General features: G+C 35.6%; 2 protein-coding genes and 2 pseudogenes across 3 annotated transcripts in view; 2 read left to right on the forward strand and 2 right to left on the reverse strand.

Moving 5' to 3' along the window:
* Positions 1-963, forward strand: part of LOC116544657 (zinc finger protein 676-like) — a 2,259-nt gene extending 1,296 nt beyond the window's left edge. Inside the window, exon 1 of the mRNA XM_032271203.1 lies at positions 1-963. This exon is cut by the window's left edge and continues 1,296 nt beyond it. Coding sequence (XP_032127094.1) covers positions 1-226 — 226 coding nt within the window. The 3' untranslated portion in view covers positions 227-963.
* LOC116544661 overlaps positions 1-16,708 on the forward strand; it is a 383,530-nt pseudogene extending 366,822 nt beyond the window's left edge.
* LOC116544652 (zinc finger protein 726-like) overlaps positions 1-21,525 on the reverse strand; it is a 432,536-nt gene that overhangs the window by 197,316 nt on the left and 213,695 nt on the right. The gene's annotated exons all lie outside the window — the stretch shown is intronic.
* Positions 6,581-8,439, reverse strand: LOC116544664 (annotated as a pseudogene). Its single transcript, XR_004265991.1, has one exon. The product of XR_004265991.1 is annotated as a protein max pseudogene (transcript).

Raw genomic sequence — 21,525 nt, forward strand, 5'->3', positions numbered from 1 at the left:
AAATGTGAAGAATGTGGCAAAGCCTTTAGGTGGTATTCAAGCCTTACCAAGCATAAAAGAATTCATACTTGAGAGAAGCCCTACAAATGTGAAGAATGTGGCAAAGCCTTTAACAGGTTTTCAACCCTTACTATACACAAGGCAATTCATACTGGAGAGAAACACTACAAATGTGAAGAATGTGACAGCCTTCACCTGGGCCTCAAGCCTTACTGACCATATTTAATACTGGAGGAGACACCCTACCATTGTGAAGAATGTGGTAAAGACTTCAACTGGTCCTAACACCTTACTAATCATAAGAGAATTCATAATGGAAGGAAAACCCCTATAAATGTAAAAAGTGTGGCGAAGCTTTTAACTAGTTCTTAACACTTACTGAACATAGAGAGTTTATACAGGAGGGAAACCTTACAAATGTGAAGAATGTGACAAGCCTTTTAACTGTTCCTTAATCCTTACTAAACATAGATAATTAATACTGGAGGGAATCCATTCCAGTGTGTGGAATGTGGCAAAGCCTTTAACCAGTCTGTAAGGATTACTACATATAAGAAAACTCATACTGGAGAGAAACCTGTATGTGTGAAGAATGTGGAAAAGCCTCTAACAGATCCTCAATTATTAACAGACATAAGCTAATTTATACTATAGAGAAACTCTACAAACCTAAAAATGTCACAGTGCTTTTGGCAACACCTCAGACTTCTGAATATAAAAGAAATTGTATGGATAAGAAATGCGAATAATGTGACAAAGTCTTTAAATGGCTGTCATACTTGATTGTAGTAAGATATACTGGTGAAAACTACTAATGTGAATAATGTGGCAAAACATTTAACCAGTGCTCACACCTTATTGCACAGGAAAGCATTTCTATTTGAGAGCAAATGTACAAATATAAAGAAAGTGTAGGCTAGGTACAGTGCCTCACACCTGTAATCCCAGCACTTTGGGAGCCCAAGACAGATGGATCATTTGAGGTCAAGAGTTCAAAACCAGTCTGGCCATCATGCTGAAATTTCATCTATACAAAAAATTCAAAAAAATTAGCCAAGCATGGTGGCAGACACCTGTAATTCCAGTTACTCAGGAGGTTGAGGCAGGAGAATCACTTGAACCTGGGAGGAAAAGATTGCAGTGAGCCAAGATCATGCCACTGTATTCCAGCATGGGCAACAGGGAGATTATTTAAAAAAAAAAAAAAAAAAAAAAAAGGAAATTGTGAAAGCCATTAATACCTTCTCACATTTTATTCAACATCAGAGAATTAATACTCAATAAAAGCATTAAAAGTGCAGTTACTATCAATAGATCTTTCAGAAAATACAAGCCCTAAAAGTGCAAAAGAATATTTATTTTGAAGACAAATATATAAAGAGGATTATAGTACCTTTACTTGTATCACAGATTTTACTGTACACATTTTGTACTAGAGGAAAACCCTGAGGCAGTTGTTCCAACTTTGCTCAATATCAGGGAATTTGTATTGAAGAATAACCTTGCAAATGTAATAAATTTGGAAAAACATTTTTTCAAAAACTACATATTATAAAACACCAGAGTTTATACTAAAATATATTTTTGCAGATACTGTATTTTAAAAAATTAATCCAAAACAAGTTTATGTAAATATCAGAATTTCACAGTAGAAATATCTGTTTCTCAAAATTTAGACATTACACTAAATCTGACTGCCGAGTATGGGAAAAAAACGAAAACTGAATTTGGTAAAAAAATTATTTGTATATAACTTTAAAAGAAGTAGATCTTTGAAGAGTTATAATTACATTTAAAGCATACTTTTATCTTGAAAATATAGATTTTTTTGGCCAGACACAGTGGCTCACATCTCTAAGGCTAACACTTGGAGATGCCAAAGTGGGCAGATCACCTGAGGTCAGGAGTTCAAGACCAGCTTGGCCAACATGGTGAAACCCCATCTCTACTAAAAATGAATACAAAAATTAGCCAGGCATTGTGATGCACACTTGTAATTCCAGCTACTTGGGAGGCTGAGGCATGAGAATCACTTAAACCTGGGAGGCAGTGGTTTCAGTCAGCCGAGGTTTTGCCACTGCACTACAGTTTGGGTGACAGAGCAAGACTCTGTCTTAAAAAACAAACAAACAAAACCCAGATTATTTGGAAACTGAATAATGATGAAATTCAACTCTTAAATTACTTTGTGTTATTTTTCATTTCTATTGTATTCAAAAGCATGCTATCAATTCTGCATCAAAGATTTAGGAGGCTTTTTTATTAGGTGGTCATTATGATCTTTCTTATGGACAAATAAGGACATTAAAATGTAAGATGCATGGTGAAAATCTAAGTAGTAAGGCTCTTTGTGGTTAACTTATAGAATTGAGTGATGCATGAGGTAGGCATTCTGAATAATATTCTGTTTTTTTCTTTTTTTTTTGAGAGGAAATCTCACTCTGTTTCCCAGGCTGGAGTGCAGTGGCACAGCAGCTCACTGCAAGCGCTTCCTCCCAGATTCAACGATTCTCCTATCTCAGCCTCCCAAGGGATTGAGATTACAGGTGCCCACTATTACTTCTGACTAATTTTTGTATTTTAGTAAAATGAGGTTTTACCATGTTGGGAAGCTGTTCGTGAACTCCTGACCTCAAGTGGCCTGCTCACCTTAGCCTCCCAAAGTGCTGGGATTACAGGTGTGAGCCACTGTGCCCAGCCCCAAGTAATATTCTAATCCTATTATGAGAGAAAAATCATTCTTAATTATTTTAAATTAAATAATTTGTATTAAATTAAAATTAAATCAAAATTAAATTAGTATATCATTTTACTAATTGTAATTTCATGTGATAAAACTACATTTTGAAAGCATTTTAGATTGTGTTAATTTTTTAATTCAACATTTATAACATTAGATACTGTTATACATTCAATAAAGTGTTATTGTGCCACTATTTTTAACCTATTATACCTTACTCAAGGGTGTATTTAAAAGATGGTAACAGTACACTATTTGGCAACATACTAGACTGATATCTCTAGTGTACTTCTTTTCCGGTAGATTTAAACTGCAAATAAAGAATATGGTTTCTGTAAGTTATAATACTTTTTATATTTTAATTTATCTTTCTTAGTTTTTGTCTGTATATGTGTATACATTTATGCCATATATGGCATATTTCGATACAGTTATACAATATATAATAATCACATTATGGTAAATAAGGTAGCTATAACCTCTGTCTTTTATGTTTTGTATTAAAAACAATTCAGTTCTACAGTCTATACAACTTATTCCAAGTTGTACAGTTAAATTGTTATTGACTACATAGTCATTTTTATAGTCATCATAAAATTTATATATGGGTGAAAACAAATATATTTCTGAGTCCTAAATATTTTCTTTTTTTTTGAGACGGAGTTTTGCTCTTGTTACCCAGGCTGGAGTGCAATGGCGCGATCTCGGCTCACCGCAACCTCCGCCTCCTGGGTTCAGGCAGTTCTCCTGCCTCAGCCTCCTGAGTAGCTGGGATTACAGGCACGCGCCACCATGCCCAGCTCATTTTTTGTATTTTTTTTAGTAGAGACGGGGTTTCACCATGTTGACCAGGGTGGTCTCGATCTTTTGACCTCGTGATCCACCCGCCTCAGCCTCCCAAAGTGCTGGGATTACAGGCTTGAGCCACCGCGCCCGGCGTCTAAATATTTTCAAAATTTTATTATGTATTTTTTGAAGCATGTGGCCTCTGCCTTCAAGAACATTTGGAGTTTTAGTTTTGACTTAAATAGATTAAATATACACATCTATTAGTCTAATCATATAACTTAGATTTAAGGAGTAAGTGTGTTTATGTTAGTATAAGTTTGCAGCTATTTTCAGAAGAAAAGAGTAATATTAAGAAAAAACAAATTATTTTTATAAGTTGTCTAATTTACTAGAAAACAAAAATCCTCAAAAATGGCAAAAGCAAATATATATTCTTTGCTTTGTATTCAATTTATGACACTATCTTATAGCTTATCTTTTAGAATCTTTGCATGCAAAGTTTCTGTTTTTACTTGCCTGGTACTCATGCTAGACCAATAATCTTTTTGTTTCTTATTTGTTTGTTTTGTAGTTTATGAAGTATTTATTATCATAGCTAATTTGTAGTTAGAATATTTTTTATAAAATTTCATCATGCACACAAAATTATTTTTAGATATAATTCAATAATTTGTTTGTTGTTATATTTTATTTAGTTAAAAGATTCCATTAGGTTCTTGTAATGGGAGAACCCTATATGAGCTTATTTTTCTTTAGTTATTGTTCCCTTGATTTTTTATAATTGATATAAGTAAATTTAATTTATTGAATCAGTTTGTTTCAGTAAGTACTAGGGAAGCTTTATAAGTCATCAGGATGGTTTTATATATAAATGTAGCAAACAGACATGACAGTGCTCAGGGTGTAACAGGATGCTCCATAGTTAGTCATAAATATCACTGCTAAAGTTAGTTTTTAACTTCAAGTCAGAGATGGAAAATATCAATTGTGAAGAAATAACATTGATTCTTCATGTGAAGAGGACATTGTTTCCAGGCTGCAAAGCTGAATCTTGCTGAATTTAAAGAGAACTACTTCATTCATGTCTTTTTTTTTTTTTTTTTTTGAGACGGAGTTTCACTAATGTTACCCAGGCTGGAGTGCAATGGTGCGATCTCGGCTCACCGCAACCTCCGCCTCCCAGGTTCAGGCAATTCTCCTGCCTCAGCCTCCTGAGTAGCTGGGATTACAGGCACGCACCACCATGCCCAGCTAATTTTTTTTTGTATTTTTAGTAGAGATGGGGTTTCACCATGTTGACCAGGATGGTCTCGATCTCTTGACCTCGTGATCCACCCGCCTCGGCCTCCCAAAGTGCTGGGATTATAGGCTTGAGCCACCGCGCCCGGCCCCTGAAAAATTGGTTTTAACTGGAAAGTTTGCTCACCAATACAACTTTAAGATTGGTTAATTAACATAAAAGACATACGCTGTGTACAGAAGAGAGGATTAAATCAGCCTGGTGTTTCTTTGTAAGAGAAAAATATTAGATTCTTATACAAAGTGTGGCAAACATAAATTTGCTAGAACATACATATATTATAAAAATTAAATGTTTAAGAGAATTAATAGTAAGTGAGCAATTTTAAATATAGTTATTTATTATATACTTATAGCACAATGTGGATTTTCATGCAGAATCCTCTATTTTAAAGTGTGAATGTTAAAGTTTGCAGAACATTAAAATGACCTCTGTGAATTTGGAATATTTATTTTCCATATTAATATTACAATTTGGAGAATTTTGTTACTCTTATTGTTTATAAATTTTTTAACGGTTTAATTTTAATCTACAGTTTATATTCTTAGTCACCTAACTGTAGTGATCTCCTTGTCCATTTTCTCTGAAAACTTTTGGAGATAATGGGAGCTTTTAGATTAAAACATGTCCTGTTAGTTTGCATGCAAACCAGTTTACTATGTTCACACAGTGGCCAGTCATGGGAGCATAAGCAAGGCTGCCCTTTTAGTGTCTTTCATACTATTACCATAAGCACCAGTAACTCCAGGTGCCTCAAGCTTGAAAGAAAAGCCCTAAAGTCTCCAATGCACTGTGATGGGTTCAGAACATGCTGTTAAACATCAAAGTTTCTATGGTTATGACTGACAAATGAGAAAATAGCAAAAAACAACAACTATATCTTCAAATCTGATTCATCTTTTTAAAAAAAAAATTTTTTTTTCCTTGGGATTCGAGTTCAGATTTTAAAAGTCACTGCCTAACAAATGTTACAGGGCTTTCAGTCTATATTTTTTGGTAGTAGTTTCAGAGTTTTAGACCTTACATTTAAGTATCTAATTTAGTTTGTGTTATATATGATGTGAGTGGAGGGTCTCATTATATTCCTCTGAATGTGGATATGAAATTTTCTTAACACCATTTATTGAAGATACTGCCATTTCCCTAAGAAACTGCCACCTTTGTTTAAAATCAGTTGGCTGTGAATGCATTAATATATTTCTGGTCTCCTTTTTCTTCTGTATTGTCCTGTATGTCTGTTTTTATTGAAGTACCATACTTTTTTTTTTTTTCTATAGCTTTGTAATATCTTTCAAAGTCAGGTAGAGTGATACCTTCACTTTTTCTACTGCTTGATTGCTTTGGATATTGAGGATCTTTTGTGGTACCATATAAAAATTTTAGATGTATTTTTAAAAATTTTGTTAGTTATGTAACTGGTATTTTGATAGAACTTGCATTATATCTATACATTATTTTGTGTAATACAGATATTTTACAATATTATTAATTCCAATTTATAAAGGAGTAATATTTTTCCAATTGTGTATTAATTTCTTTGATTTCATTTTGAGATAGTTGTCAGTATATAGAAATGCTGCTGACACTTGGATGTTGCTTTTGTATTCTGCAAGTTTAATAAACTTGTTTATTAGTCATAAAAATTTTTAGTAATGTCTTAGGCCTTTGCTTAAGATTATGCATAGGATTGAAAAATATATACAGGAATAATTTAACATTTTTTCTAATCTGGGTGCTTTGATTTTCTTTTCTTTTTTTTTTTTTTAAGGATAAAATAAGTTTTTATTTATAGTCTTATAGTAAAGGGGGAAGCCTTAAATTGCAAGACAATTCTTCAGCAGTATGTACAACATACTTTTTATTTCCATGGAATGGAATCAAACACGAACTGAGACTACAGAGTATACACTAGAAATCAGCAAATGCCAGGAACGGAGTAGGAAAAAGACAAAGAAATGAGGCCTAAACACACAAAACCCTTCACTGGGATCTGTTGACCACAGCCAGAACCAGGGCTGGATCACACAAAGGAGACAGGTTTCAGGACTGCAGGAAAGGAAGTGGGGTGAGGGCAGGGAAGGGTCCGCATTGGGGTGCGGGTTTAATACCAGGTAAATTGCTCTCGGTATTTACATACAAAATCAGTTGGCTCTATTTCTTAGAAATACACACGGGAAGAAGGGAAGATTTCATCATTACTTTATGAATCTGTCGCTTTGCAAGACCGACATCATCAGAAATAGGAACAATTCACTCAGATTCAAATTTAAGTAGCAGGAAATATCAAATCATCATCACTGGCCCTCAATACAAAACCTCTATGCCACCCAAAACATCCTGTCCCAACCCCAAACAGCCACTCCCTGGTGGCTGCTGCTTCACTGCTGCCATCTCCCAAGCATACCACAAGAATCCACGCAGCTCTCCGTGAGGCTGGCACCGCAGGCCTAAACAGCTGGCTGAGAGTGGCAGGAGTGAAACATGCCGAAGACTGTGCTGCGAATCTGTCCCCACTTTCTTTTCATACCACAAACTTCTTTAAGGATCTGGTCTTTCAATAGGAGCAATACATAGCTTTTTAGAAAAAGGAAAAAAAAAAAACAACCTTAAGGAGGAGGGTTAATTCTGATTACTCGAAACTGGTCATCTTCTCAAAGTAGAGCAGTTCACAGATTCACAGTCTATCCTACAGAGGTGAGGGTAGACCAGGAGGCCACCTGGGCAGGCCAGGCATCCTCGGGGTATGTGCCCAGCAGGGCTGGAGGAGCTGGTAGGGTGGGCAGGATACTATGGGCTCAGAGGTCCGGCCGGCCGTCTGTCCTCCACAGAAAAAGCTGCCAAGTTGGGGTGTTTTGGTTTAAAAATTCCTGGTGGGGACAGGGAATCCCTGAAGGGAATACATTTAAAAAAATAAACAGTGGAAATGGGGAAGGAGAACTAGAGCTGTTGTCCAAGAGCTTCTATGTAAAAATAAAAATAAAAAAGGGAGAAAGAGAAAAATAGAGTCTCTTAAATGGTTCTGAGGGTTCTACAGATGAATTGAAAGGATGAGACGATGGAGACAGTTTTTATTGCTGGCCTGCCCCGAGGGGCTTAGCTGGCCTCCATCCGGAGCTTCTTCCTGCTTTGGGGCTCTTCGGGCTCAGACTCCAACTCCCATCATCCTCCCATCATCAGACTCCCTCAACCATCAAAGGCAGAGATGGTGCTGCCCTTGGCGTTGGTGTAGAGGCTGTTGTCTGAGGAGCGGTAGTTGGTCTGCAGTTGGGCACTTGACCTCGCCTTCTCCAGTGCACGGACTTGCTGCTCCAGAAGAGCATTCTGCCGCTTGAGGTCGTCAATATCTTGCTGGTGTGTGTGGTTTTTCCTTCGCATATGCTGGATATACTCTGGCTTTGTCTAGGATTTGGGCCTGGGATGCCGTCTCTCCTTTGAGTGATGGGACTGAGTCCCGCCAACGGTGAAAGCCTTTGATGTGGTCCCTACGTTTTCGTTCCCATGCATTATGATGAGCCCGTTTGTCAGCCGCAGATTGAAACCTCGGTTGCTCTTCGTCGCTCTCCACCTCGATGTCATCGTTATTGCTCATTTCCTACAGCCCAGGTAGTGGCCGCTGGAGGAGAAGGGATGGAGGGGAGGGGGAAGTCACCGACAAGAACAAGCCGAGTCCCCCCCACACACACTCACTCACTTACTCTCTGTCTCACACACACACACACACACACACACACACACACACACACACACACCACGGGCAAGAACCACCTCCTCACTCTTGATTTTATTTTCTAATTTCTCTGTCTTGGATATTTAGTGCTATGTTTAATAAGACTGAAGAAAGTGGGCATTATTTGTCTTCTTGCTTTTAGAGTAAAAGCTTACAAGTTTTTTCTGTTTAGTATGTTATTTGCCGTGCTTTTTTGTTGTTGTTATATGTGGCATTCATTGGCTTGAGGTTTGTTTATCCTATAACCACTTTTTTCAGGAATTTATTACGAAGAAATTTTGAATTTTGTTAAACTTTTATTCTGCATTTATTTAAATGTTAGAGGTGTGAAATCACATCTAATTCTACATAGATTTTAAAAATTCCTCAGAGACTTCTGTGAAAATGCAAGCAAAATAGAAAATTTGGAGAACATAGATAAACTCTTGGATACACACAACTTCCCAAGATTAAACGAGAAACTTTAATTTTCACCAAAAGACTCCTAAGCCTAAAAAAATTTTCAAAAAAAACCTCAGAATACAAAATCAACACAAATGCATAGCATTTCTGTACACCAATAATATTAAGCTGAGAAAAAAGTAAAACAAACAAACAAAAAAACCAGTTCTATTTACAATAGCCACAAACAAAAAAATACATCTAGAAATGCATTAAATCAAGGGGACAAAATATGTCTACACAGAGAGCTACAAAACATTGCTGAAAGAAATGAGAGGCAATGCAAATAAATGAAAAAATATGGCATGCTCATGAATTCAAATAATATAATTGAAATGGCTATTCTGCCTAAAGCAACCTACAGATTAACTGCTATTTTTATCAAACTTTCCTTAACGTTTTATAGAATTAGAACAAGAAAATGATTATAAAATAGATATAAAAGAATTAAAGAGCCCAAATAGTCAAGACAACTTCAGACTAAGAGAATAAATCTGGGCTGGGCATGCTGACTCACGCCTGTTATCCCAGCACTTTAGGAGGCCAAGGCGGATGGATCATCTGTGGTGAGGGGTTTGAGACCACCCAGGCCAACATGGTGAAACCTCCCTCTCTACGAAATACAAAAAAATTAGCTGGGCATAGTGGTACATGCCTGTAATCCCAGCTATTTGGGAAGCTGGAGGTTGCAGTTAGCCAAGATTGCACCAGAGTAACCAGTATAACATGGTTCTGGTACAAAAATATACATGTAGACCAATAAATGGAAGACAGAGTCCTGAATTAAGCTATAATTTTACAACTAACTTTTTTTTTTTTTTTTTTTTTTTTTGAGATGGAGTTTCGCTCTTGTTACCCAGGCTGGAGTGCAATGGCGCGATCTCGGCTCACCGCAACCTCCGCCTCCTGGGTTCAGGCAATTCTCCTGCCCCAGCCTCCTGAGTCGCTGGGATTACAGGCATGCACCACCATGCCCAGCTAATTTTTTGTAGTTTTAGTAGAGACGGGGTTTCACCATGTTGACCAGGATGGTCTCGATCTCTTGACCTCGTGATCCACCCGCCTCGGCCTCCCACAGTGCTGGGATTACAGGCTTGAGCCACCGCGCCCGGCCACAACTAACTTATTTTTACAAAGCCAACAAAAATAAACAAAGGAGGAATTAACTCCTTATTCAGTAAAAATACTAGGAAAACTTGTTAGTGGTGTGGAAGAAAACTGGACTCCTACCTTTTTCTACATAAAACATAATTCAACATAGATTAAAAACTTGATCTGTGAGTTTTTCAAGCTACAAAACTCTTAGAAGAACACTTAGAAAATATTGGCCTCTGGAAATAATTTATGACTAACATCTAACATCAGTACAACAAAAATAAAAATTAAAAACTGGCATCTAATTAAGCCAAAGAGCTTCAGCACAGTAAAAAAAAAAAAAAAAAAAAAAACTCAACAAAATGAACAGATGGCTTAAACAGTATGAAATAAAATATTTGCAAACAGCAGACAATGAAGGATTAATATACAGAATTTAAAATTTTATAAAAAGCAAACATGATATTAATAGACTCTTCTCAAAGGAAGATTTCTCAAAGACATAAGAGCTGCCAATAAACATGTAAAAATTGCTCAACATTCCTAATTATCTGAAAGATGTAAATCAAAGTGACATGATATCATTTCACACCATTAAGAATGACTTATTAAAAGTAAATAAGATGTTGAAGTTGTGGAGAAAAGGAAATTTTCCTACCCTGTTGGTGGGAATGCAAATTAATTCAGACCCTGTGCAAAGCAGTTTGGAAATTTCTCAAAGAACTACAAATAGAATTGCCATTTGACCCCATTACTGGATATGTGCCCCAAAAGAGAAAAAATAATTTTGCCAGAGAGACACCTGCACTCACATGTTTATTGCAGTACTATTGACAATATTAAAGACCAAATTAAACCAGTTACCCATGAATCTTTTATTGGATAAGAAAAATGATGTACTTATACAATCTCCAATACAATGCAGCAACAGAAGAGAATGAAGTAATGTCTTTTGCAGCAACATGAATGCAGCAGAAGGCCCTTAATCTAAGCAAATTAACACAACAGAAAAGCAAATGCCACATATTCTCACTCATACATGGGCACTAAAAATTGGGTGCACATGGAAACAAAGATGAAAACATATACTGGGAATTCTAAAAAGAAGGAGGAAGGAGGGGAGACAAGCATTTATAATCTACTTGGGCAATGGAATTAAGTGTCCAACCTCAACATCATGTAGTATACCTGTTTTACAAATCTGCACATATACCCCTTAAATACAAAAATAATAAAATGCTTTTTGGTATAATAACAGGTTCTATTTCTCCAGTTCTGGGTTAATAGTTGAAATTAGGGGTGAAATTTTTTTTCACCCCTTAAGGCATAGGGGTGAATGTTTCTATACCAGTTCTTCCCACATTTTATAAGCTAACCTCTCTGAAAGCTTTTGGTCTATAGCCCAAAAAGTGTTTCACTTTCAAGTGTGCAGCTAAAATAAATTACACCTTCATTATTTATGAATTAACTGTACACTAGACTAGACTTAATTTGTTACTGTTTTTGGGGAAAAAGTGGTAAGCTATTTAATCACTTTTTTTTAGGATGAGCTATCTTTGAAAGCATGAGACTAAAAATTATGCTAAATTACTGAATAAGAAATAGAAAACATTTTTTCTAAAAAAAAAAAGGCACAAAAGTCTTATGGTCATATTTCAAAAATAATTAACCAAAGAGTGGGGGTTATTCAAGACCACAGTGCTGTAAATGCTCATTCTATCACAATTATTCTTTTGAAAAATAGAAATAATGGGTCAAAAGGTATTTTTAGACTACTTATGCCATTGTAGTGTTAAATTATTGTCTTTTTTACTTGCCATATGAAAGTCTGTACTTGAACAAAAGATGCCGTGAATTTCAAGTTAATATGCTCACACATGTATTCTCCCTAGAAGGGCACTCATGTGTTTGCAATCAAGGTGTAGCATTTCTTGCCTTCCTTGTGCTACTGTATTTGTGTGAAATAAAAAGGCAGCAAGTAACAAAGAATTGACCATGACATTTCTAGTTTCAACAGCCACAGCCTCTGTAATGGAGTGTTATATCACCTAGAAATAATGGCAGTATTTCAAAACTGAGAAAAAGAAAGTGATACTTTATATTTTCAGTTTATTATTTATAGTTTATAAAAAATTATAGTTTCTGATTACATGCTAAACAACCCAAATATGCAGATACCTAAAATTTCTACCTAGATTATGGTATTAATATTATGATAGCTTGTAACTGAGGTTCAAAATTGCCCCATTGGTTTTACTGGAAAGCAATTATTTATCTTCTAAGTGTAAATAGGTTATCTATAATCTTAAACATACAGATCTTTTAAGATTAGCACTATGTCTAGATTTGAATAAAATTTATAGGTTTGTAGTAACATAAATTTTCATACTTATTTTCTAATAAAAGTGAAAAACCAAAAACATAGGTTGTTAAAATGAGTTTAAAAGAAACTTCATATATCTTCATTAAATAACATTTAAAACCACATTGTAAGTGAGTGATCAGTAATTCCAATCTTTTTTAGTTACCGAGAAAACTTAAATTATTCAATCAGAAGAAGTTTGTTTTTGTTTTTGTTTTTTTTGTGAGATGGAGTTTTGCTCTTGTTGCCCAGGCTGGAGTGCAATGGTGTGATCTTGGCTCACTACAAACTCTGCCTCCTGGGTTCAAGCAATTCTCCTGCCTCAACCTCCCAGGTAGCTGGGATTACAGGCATGCACTACCATGCCTGGCTAATTTTTGCAGTTTTCTAGTAGAGATGGGGTTGAACCATGTCGGCCAGGCTGGTCTCAAACTCCTGACCTTGTGATCGGCCCTTCTTGGCCTCCCAAAGTGCTGGGATTACAGGCATTAGCCACCGTGCCCGGCAGGAAGAAGGATTCTTATAATAGTGTTTCTGAAACTCAGAAAGTGTAGACCACCCAATGGGTAATGAAGATCACAAATTTTCCATATAATAACAGGCTACTCCTAGCTTTTAATATAAAATTTTAATATACTTCTAAGTTAAAACTAATGACCCTTTTTAAGTCATGAGAGATATCATTGTTAGAATCCATTTACCAAAGTATTTGTTTAAATGCAGAGTGCCTGTCAGTTTTATAATTAGAGAGACAAGGTAAATTGTTTTTTATTTACTTGTTTAATAAGTTTGTTAATTTGATAACTTTAAATGTAGTTTTAAAATACATATTTAAAAAATTTGTTTTCTAACAAGTGAAGAAAATTATTTATTTAAAAACTTAGAATTTTACTCTAAACAGTTGCTTTAGAGTCCGTCTTTTAAAGTATCACATTATTTTGAACACTAAAAATCAAGTCTATTTCTGAGTGCTAGGTTCTGACTATTCATTACATTAAAAGTTAACTTACTATGTCACTAAATGAGCAAGTCATTTGAAATAAAAATATATGTGTATATGTTTCCTGCAATTTTAAGATAAGCAAACACTTTTTTCTCTGGTTCAATATCTTAAAGCTTATTTCGCTCTCTAATAAAAAAAGTATTAATAGTATTTTTGATTGGCAAATCATAGCTGCATAAGTTTATGGGGTACAATGTGATGTTTTAAAATATGTATAAAATATGGAATAATTAAATTGAGTTTAATAACATATCTGTGAACTCACCTATCATTTTTTTTTTTTTTTTTTTTGAGACGGAGTTTCGCTCTTGTTACCCAGGCTGGAGTGCAACGGCGCGATCTCGGCTCACCGCAACCTCCGCCTCCCGGGTTCAGGCAATTCTCCTGCCTCAGCCTCCTGAGTAGCTGGGATTACAGGCATGCGCCACCATGCCCAGCTGATTTTTTGTATTTTTAGTAGAGACGGGGTTTCACCATGTTGACCAGGATGGTCTGGATCTCTTGACCTCGTGATCCACCCGCCTCGGCCTCCCAAAGTGCTGGGATTACAGGCGTAAGCCACCGCGCCCGGCCTCACCTATCATTTTTGTGGTAGTACATTTGAAATTTATGCTTAGTTATTTTGAAATATGCAATACTTTATAGTTTACTATAGTTACCATGCTATGCAATAGATCTCAAAACTTACTTACCCAATTTGAAATTTTGTACTCTTTGTCAACTCCCCAGTTTTTCATAATATTTATATCCATTCTAGGTTTGAATATATGAACATTTCCAAGAATAGTATTAAAAACATTCAGGTACTATTATAGCCCCAGGCTGTAAATCTAGTCTCTCAATTTAGAGTAAGTGATTTATTTTTTTCAGCCAAGAAAATAATTGTATAAAATGAATGGGTAACAAGCATGGCATTAGTTGCCAAAAAATAGTATGACTAGATTCAGTAAGTCTCTAGCTATGCTAATGACAGCTCAAGTAAATTAAGACCATAACAGGTGCATGTGGAAAGCACTGATGTGCAATGTGTTGTGCTTCCACTCAGCACCTTTTTTTTGCCCATTTGTAGCAAAGATATCAATTTCCCTTGAGTGACTCAGAGCATATACTGAAAATTGAAAATGCTGTCTTCATAGTGATTACTGGGAACACAGTTAAAACATTTCACAAAGTCTTTCAGTAAAAGATTGTTTCTTTCTAGTATTCAATTTAGATTCATGAAAATTTTAATATTCCAGGAAAGTCAGAGACACTTAAATGTAAACAAAATTCCATAAAACTTGAATAAGATAAAGTCTTCATAGTTAAGAATTTGATTTTGTTAATATATATAGAGGAAAATAGAAAACCAGTACTTCAGGCAAAATAGCAGTTTTTGGCATGGGAGTATCATGCCAAAAAGTATCAGCCAAACAAGTGCTTTTCATCATCATCATTAAAGTAAGAATAACATTGCCTGCTTTTCTGGAAACATCTAGCCTGTTTTCCACTGATATAAAGTGGAGAAGGCATTGAACTAGTGAAAGAGTGTGATATAAATGGAATACTTACATAAAATACAGTTTATAACAAAAAGTAGCATTTGATGTTGTACAACTGTGGATGAGACTGTTAGTTTGACGTCATAATATTCTTCTAGTGACAGATCAACTTCATTCACAATATTTTTATTTCAGATAATATTTTCTGCTCTGTATTTGCTGGCTTTTGATCAAATCTTATCTGAACTCAATAGAAATCTACAAAATCTATTCTACCACAAGCATTTTATTATTGTTGCATACACTTATTTTGTTTAAAATACATTAGCTTTTGATGAAAGATTTATAGTTTTGTTTCAGAGTGTTGTTTATTGCTGAGAAGTTGCTGTCATGCTAGAAAACTGCTATTCTCAGCTCTACTGACATTAACTAATAGCAAGTAGGAGTGTTGTGTGGATGAGAAGCAAGTGTGTCTTCTTTGCATCTCTTTTTTAATCAATTGGCTGAAGAAAGAAGATAATGCAGATAGAAGATGAAAGAAAATATAGTCCCTGAAAGATCATGAAAAAGTTCTCTTAATCAGAAAAAAAGGGATGGTGAAGAATATATATATTTTGCTAAACCTCTCAAATTTCAGTATACAACCTACATTGCTTTAATAATTACATTATTCTTTCCATTTTAATTGTTCAAGATATAATTCAATTCCATGGTGAATTAAAACAGAGAAGAAGAATTTATTTGTTTAGGCAAAAGATGTAGAAAAGACTCATTACTTTGACCAACATCTTCTCCACCTCCAGCTTCAGGCAATCATCATTCTACTCTTTACTTTTATGAGTTTAAATTTTTTGATACTCTACATAGAAATTAAATTGTTTGCTATTATTTTGTGTGTGTGATGGCTTATTTTACTTAACCTAATGTCTTCCAGGTTCATTAATGTTGTTGCCAACAAAAAGACTTCTTTCTTGTTTAAAACTTTTCTTCTTTTTTTTTTTTTTTAATATAAAAAGTAGCTGGCCGAATAAAGACCACATGAATTAAGTATAGCTCCTAGTATAACTCACAGTTAATATAAGTTGACTATCCTTTCTGTAGACAACATTTTTCACCATACAGCTAGACCTCAACTAACAGTCATTATGTGTCACAAAAATGAATCACTTTAGAACCCATCTTAATAATGAGACAGTTTTTGACTTCTGGTACTCAGTTCAGGACATCTACAAAAGGAGTAGTAAATAGATTTCAACTGTGATGCAAAATCTTTTCCATTTGCATTGATAGCTCAGTGCTATGTTAAGGATTCTGAATTTACTATTTATTAAGTGGAAGTAGATCGTCATAAAGATCTTTATTATCATCTTCACACTGAGTAGGATTGCTTTCTTTTCCACAATTGTGTTTAAAGCTGTCCAAAGAGACTCTCCAAATGCTAGGCTTTCTGTCTGGAAATTTCAAATGAGTCTTTTAGGTACACGTCTTTTTCTAGTTTCGCACAGCTGGAGAGGCTTCAGCAAACTTACAATCATGGTGGAAGGCGAAGGGGAAGCAAAGACTTTCAGGTTGTGGCTTGAGACATAGCTATAATATACTGACTGGTCTCACTTGGGGTGTTCTTGACATCCAGGTTAGATGGGGTGATCCAGCAATCATATGGACACTATCCATTCCAGTGACGCTCAAACTTAAGTGTGCATCAGGATCCCTGCAAGTCTTGCTAAGACACAGATGCTGAGCCCACCTCCAAGACTCCTTGCTTTTTAAGGAATAAACAGCATTCCATTGTGTAAATATACCACTTTTTATAATTTATTCACCTGTTGATAGACACTTAGGTTGATTTCATACCTTAGCTATTGTGAGTAATCTACCCTTTTTCTTATCTGTTTATATATCTCTTTTTTCTTTTTTTTATTTCTAGAAACATTTTAATTTTATACTATAAATTAAGATTGTTAAATACCTTTATTTCTATGCCTTCTTTTGGTTAATATTTTGACTGATTGAAAAAAATAAGTTTTTAAAAAAATTCTTGGATAAAGGCCATTATTATTAACATAATTTGAGACCAAATAGCAATAAAAATCAACATTGATTAGTAAAACAAAAATTATCTAACCTCTGGTAATCATTTTCTCTCCCACCCAACATAAAAGTTGAATCTTTGTGTAATTTCTCGCAGTTGTAAAAAGAGGCTTCTGATTAAATTGGTCAACATATAATTTTGTAAAATTGTACCTTTTTAGTCTAAAAATTAAACTGCTCTATTACCAGAAAAGTTATTTTTAATATGTATTATTTTACTCTGTTATATTTACATTCCTCACAAAAACGAAGCTGACAAAAAATGCACTCAAAAATTTTTTTTAATTAAAAATGTTTAAATATTTTTTTACAAATTCTAAAAGTAAAAAATAGTTTTAGATTCTTAGAGAACATCTCTCAAATGCTTCCAGTTACCTTCTTCTGACAGTAGATATATATATGTTTTTTACGTTGCTATAATACAGCTTTGGCTATCCTTTGTGGTCAACTCCATCATTTTAATTCTATTTTCTTGTGCAGTATTTATGTGATTCATTGTATATTTTAAAAGCTGTAGGCCTTGCAATGTAATCTTCAAAAATTGACAAATGTTTTTTCATGTATACTTCTCTGCTTAATCCGCATTCACTTTATCTTCACTCCTCGAAGGCATTTTTACTGCCTGAAAAGCAAAGGGACGGTTCAAGTGAGTGTGCTGAGCTAGCCTTCTCCAGTGTCTGTCTATTCACATTCACAAAGGTATTCTGATGAGAGAGGGTGCACTTCAACAGCATTATAACAGCAATGTGGAAAAGATGTAATAGAATAAAATGTGAATCACAGCCTTCTACAAAAATAAGTTAATTTTTCTTATTCTGTGTATGTGAGTATGTGGTAGTTGTAAGGCTGGGAATTGAGACAAAACTGAGAGAGAACACTTCACATGAGTAGTGCTGTGCATGTCCTATGTTATCTTGTTTGTCAAACATACCCTGAATGATTTTGTGAAGTATTATTTTGCTGTATCCATTTATTAGACTCTGATGGTACTTTTTTACTTTATAAATTTAAATATGCATTTATTATTATCCAGTGTCCTGTCCTCGATATTTAAGCACTTAAAACTATAAAAATATTGACAAAAGATGAGTTGTTAGGCAGGGCGCGGTGGCTCACGCCTGTAATCCTAGCACTTTGGGAGGCTGAGGTGGGTGGATCAGCTGAGGTCAGGAGTTTAAGACCAGCCTGGCCATCATGGTGAAACCCCACCTTTAAAGGAAAAAAAAAAAATTGAGGTTTTTTTTTTTTTTTAAGACTAAGTCTAACTCTATCACCCAGACTGGAGTGCAATGGTGTGATGTCAGCTCACTGCAATCTCCACCTTCCAGGTTCAAGCAATTCTCATGCCTTGGCCTCCTGAGTAGCTGGGACTACAGGTGTGTGCCACCATGCTCTGCTTGGTGGGTATGTGAGTATGTGGGTATGAGGCACTCACTGGTGGTTGGGGGGTTCTCCAGAGACCCTTCCCCTGCTGTCTACCTTAGGCAAGCTTGCTAATCCCTCTCAGTTTACCCTCAGGAGTGAAGACCCTAACTCCTGTTACGGAGAATAGGCATTGATATTTTTGCTACTCCCCACTGGTGAACGGGGATGTGTGGAAAACAGCAGCTAGGGTTTATTTCAGGGCTGACTCAGGGGTCCTCAGAAGAAACGTGTGTTTATGCATCATTCCATTTGCATTACTACTTGGAACTTGATAGTTTTTAGGCAAAAAGAAAGAGTCTGGTTTATTAGAGGACATGCATTGAAATAAGACAAGGTGTGGTAAGAAAAGCCTAAAAGTTTTGAGGCTGCTGACATACCCTGATAAGTGGTAGCTATCATTATACTTGCTAAGATTTGGGTGCACGAAGCTTGGCTTTGGTTAGTTCCCTTCATCTTTCTGATAAAAGAAACCTCTGGGTTATTGGCACTTTATTTCCATCACCCAGCAGGATTTGCAGAATAATTGCTTAGAACTAGAATACTTGGCCGGGCATGGTGGCTCAAGTCTGTAATCCCAGCACTTTGGGAGGCTGAGGCAGGTGGATCATGAGGTCAAGAGAGTGAAACCATCCTGGCCAACATGGTGAAACCCCGTCTCTACTAAAAGTACAAAAAAATTAGCTGGGCGTGGTGGCACATGCCTGTAGTCCCAGCTACTCAGGAGGCTGAGCAGGAGAATCGCTTGAACCCGGGAGGTGGAGGTTGCAGTGAGCCAAGATTTTGCCACTGCACTCCAGCCTGGTGCCTGGTGACAGAGCAAGACTCCGTCTCAAAAAAAAAAAAAAAAAGGAACTACAGTACTTATTTAGCTTATTTAGATTTTTACATTACACATCCCTTTCTCTTTTTTTTTTTTCTGAGCTGCAGCCAGAGATTGCTGGCTGACTTATAGAAATAAGCAGGATTAGTTTAAAATGCAGTCAAAAACTTAAAAACAACTAGTGAGATTAGAAGTTCATGAGAAAGGTATGATACGTTTTGAAACAATTTTTTTTAGATTTTTTTCTTTGTTAAAAACAGCTCACAATAGACTGAGTTGTTTGCAAAACAGATTTTAGTATTATACTTGGCCTGACTATTTGAACATAGTGCAGCAAGAATAACCACCTCTACATAGGCCTGTTTGATAGGCTTTGATGGAACTCTGTTCCAAAAGGAATCTTAGATAGGGCTTTTTAAAGCTGGGTCAAGCCATCGGGTTTGTACCCTTAAATACCTGTGAGTTGGGTAAACTCCTGTATTTTTCAGATTTCAAGAGCATGACATTCCTGAGCCTGTTAGAAAGTGACATTTTTTACTCACCATGTGCCAAATGTTCCATATGAATACTGTGTAGACAAGGTTTGAGACCAGTTTTCCCAAGAGGCTGTTACCGGCTTTGCAAGTTAAGCTTGATTTCTTTTTTTTTTTTTTTTTTTGAGACGGAGTTTCACTCACGTTACCCAGGCTGGAGTGCAATGGCGCGATCTCGGCTCACCGCAACCTCCGCCTCCTGGGTTCAGGCAATTCTTCTGCCTCAGCCTCCTGAGTAGCTGGGATTACAGGCACGTGCCACCATGCCCAGCTAATTTTTTGTAGTTTTTAGTAGAGACGGGGTTTCACCATATTGACCAGGATGGTCTCGATCTCTTGACCTCGTGAACCACCCGCCTCGGCCTCCCACAGTGCTGGGATTACAGGCTTGAGCCACCGCGCCCGGCCAAGCTTGATTTCTTAAAGGAAAACACATTCATCCAGTTAAAGCCTTGGTAAAAACAACTAGTATTTTTCTATTGTGTTTCATTGCGTAAGTAAATGGAGTTTTCAACTGAGTGCAGTGTCTCATACCTGTAATCCCAACACTTTGGGAGGCTAAGGCAGGAGGATCAAGAGGTCAAGAAATCAAGACTATCCTGGCCAACATGGTTAATCCCTATCTCTACTAATAATACAAAAATTAGCTGGTTGTGGTGGCACACACCTATAGTCCCAGCTACTCTGGAGGCTGAAGCAGAAAAATCACTTGAACCCGGGAGGCAGAGGCTGTAGTGAGCTGAGATTGTGCCACTGCACTCCAGCTAGACAGAGCAAGAATCATCTAAAAAAAAATGGATTTTTGTTTTACTTATGCAAACAACTATGTTGTTGTAAGTTAAGAATACTTATAACTAGTTTTTTATTTTTAGCAGAACCAGGCAGAGAGAAATAGATATGGTCCAAATTATGTTTACTGCAGTATACCTTGCTCAGTTGTTAAAAGCTTTTAAGAAAGTTCCTTTTTGACTCTGAAAAACAAAATAAGAATTAACAATGTTTTAAGTGAAAGTTAAAAACATTGGTTTAGTTTCCTATTAGCTTAATTTATTTCATTAACTTTGTTCTGTTTGATATTCATAAACATTTTAGCTTTTTATGAGTTCTGTACTTTTATCTGTTATCAGAAACCTGCATTTGAGAGCACCTGTTAAAGTCCCACAGCTGATTATAAACCATTTTTAAGAGGATTAAAACAAGACAATCATCTGCCAATGACAAAATGTCCAGAGTTACACTTAGAAACACAATTGACCAAAAAATTTGGTTATCTTTTTAGTTTACAATAATCCAGTATAACAACCTTAATTGTGATTGAGGCATCCCATATGGTTTTGAAACATATGTTAATATTACATACCCAAATATAACCTGAAAAAAATTAGACATCTTTTTTACAATCCCATGTACCTAAACATGTTAAATAATTCTATTTGCCTTTCTTTGGATGCTTCAGTGGCTCTTTGTAGCACCAAAAAGCCAGGCATCAGGAAAGACTACCTTGAGACTTAAGTTTGATTTTGGTGAGCTTCTTAAATATGTTTGAAATCTAAAACACTTAATGTTACACAATAGAATTTTAAATTACCATAAGCTATTTGTTTTGCCAAAATGAAGAATTAAAAATCTGAAAAAGCAAAAACATTTTATTAGCCCTTACTATTACATAAAAATCCCATTTTTTTTCTTTTTTTTTTTTCTTTTTTTTTTTTTTTTAG

The sequence above is a fragment of the Sapajus apella genome, unplaced genomic scaffold, assembly GCF_009761245.1.
Source record: "Sapajus apella isolate SASKATOON/1434 unplaced genomic scaffold, GSC_monkey_1.0 scaffold226, whole genome shotgun sequence".
In the NCBI taxonomy this organism is placed as follows: domain Eukaryota; kingdom Metazoa; phylum Chordata; class Mammalia; order Primates; family Cebidae; genus Sapajus; species Sapajus apella.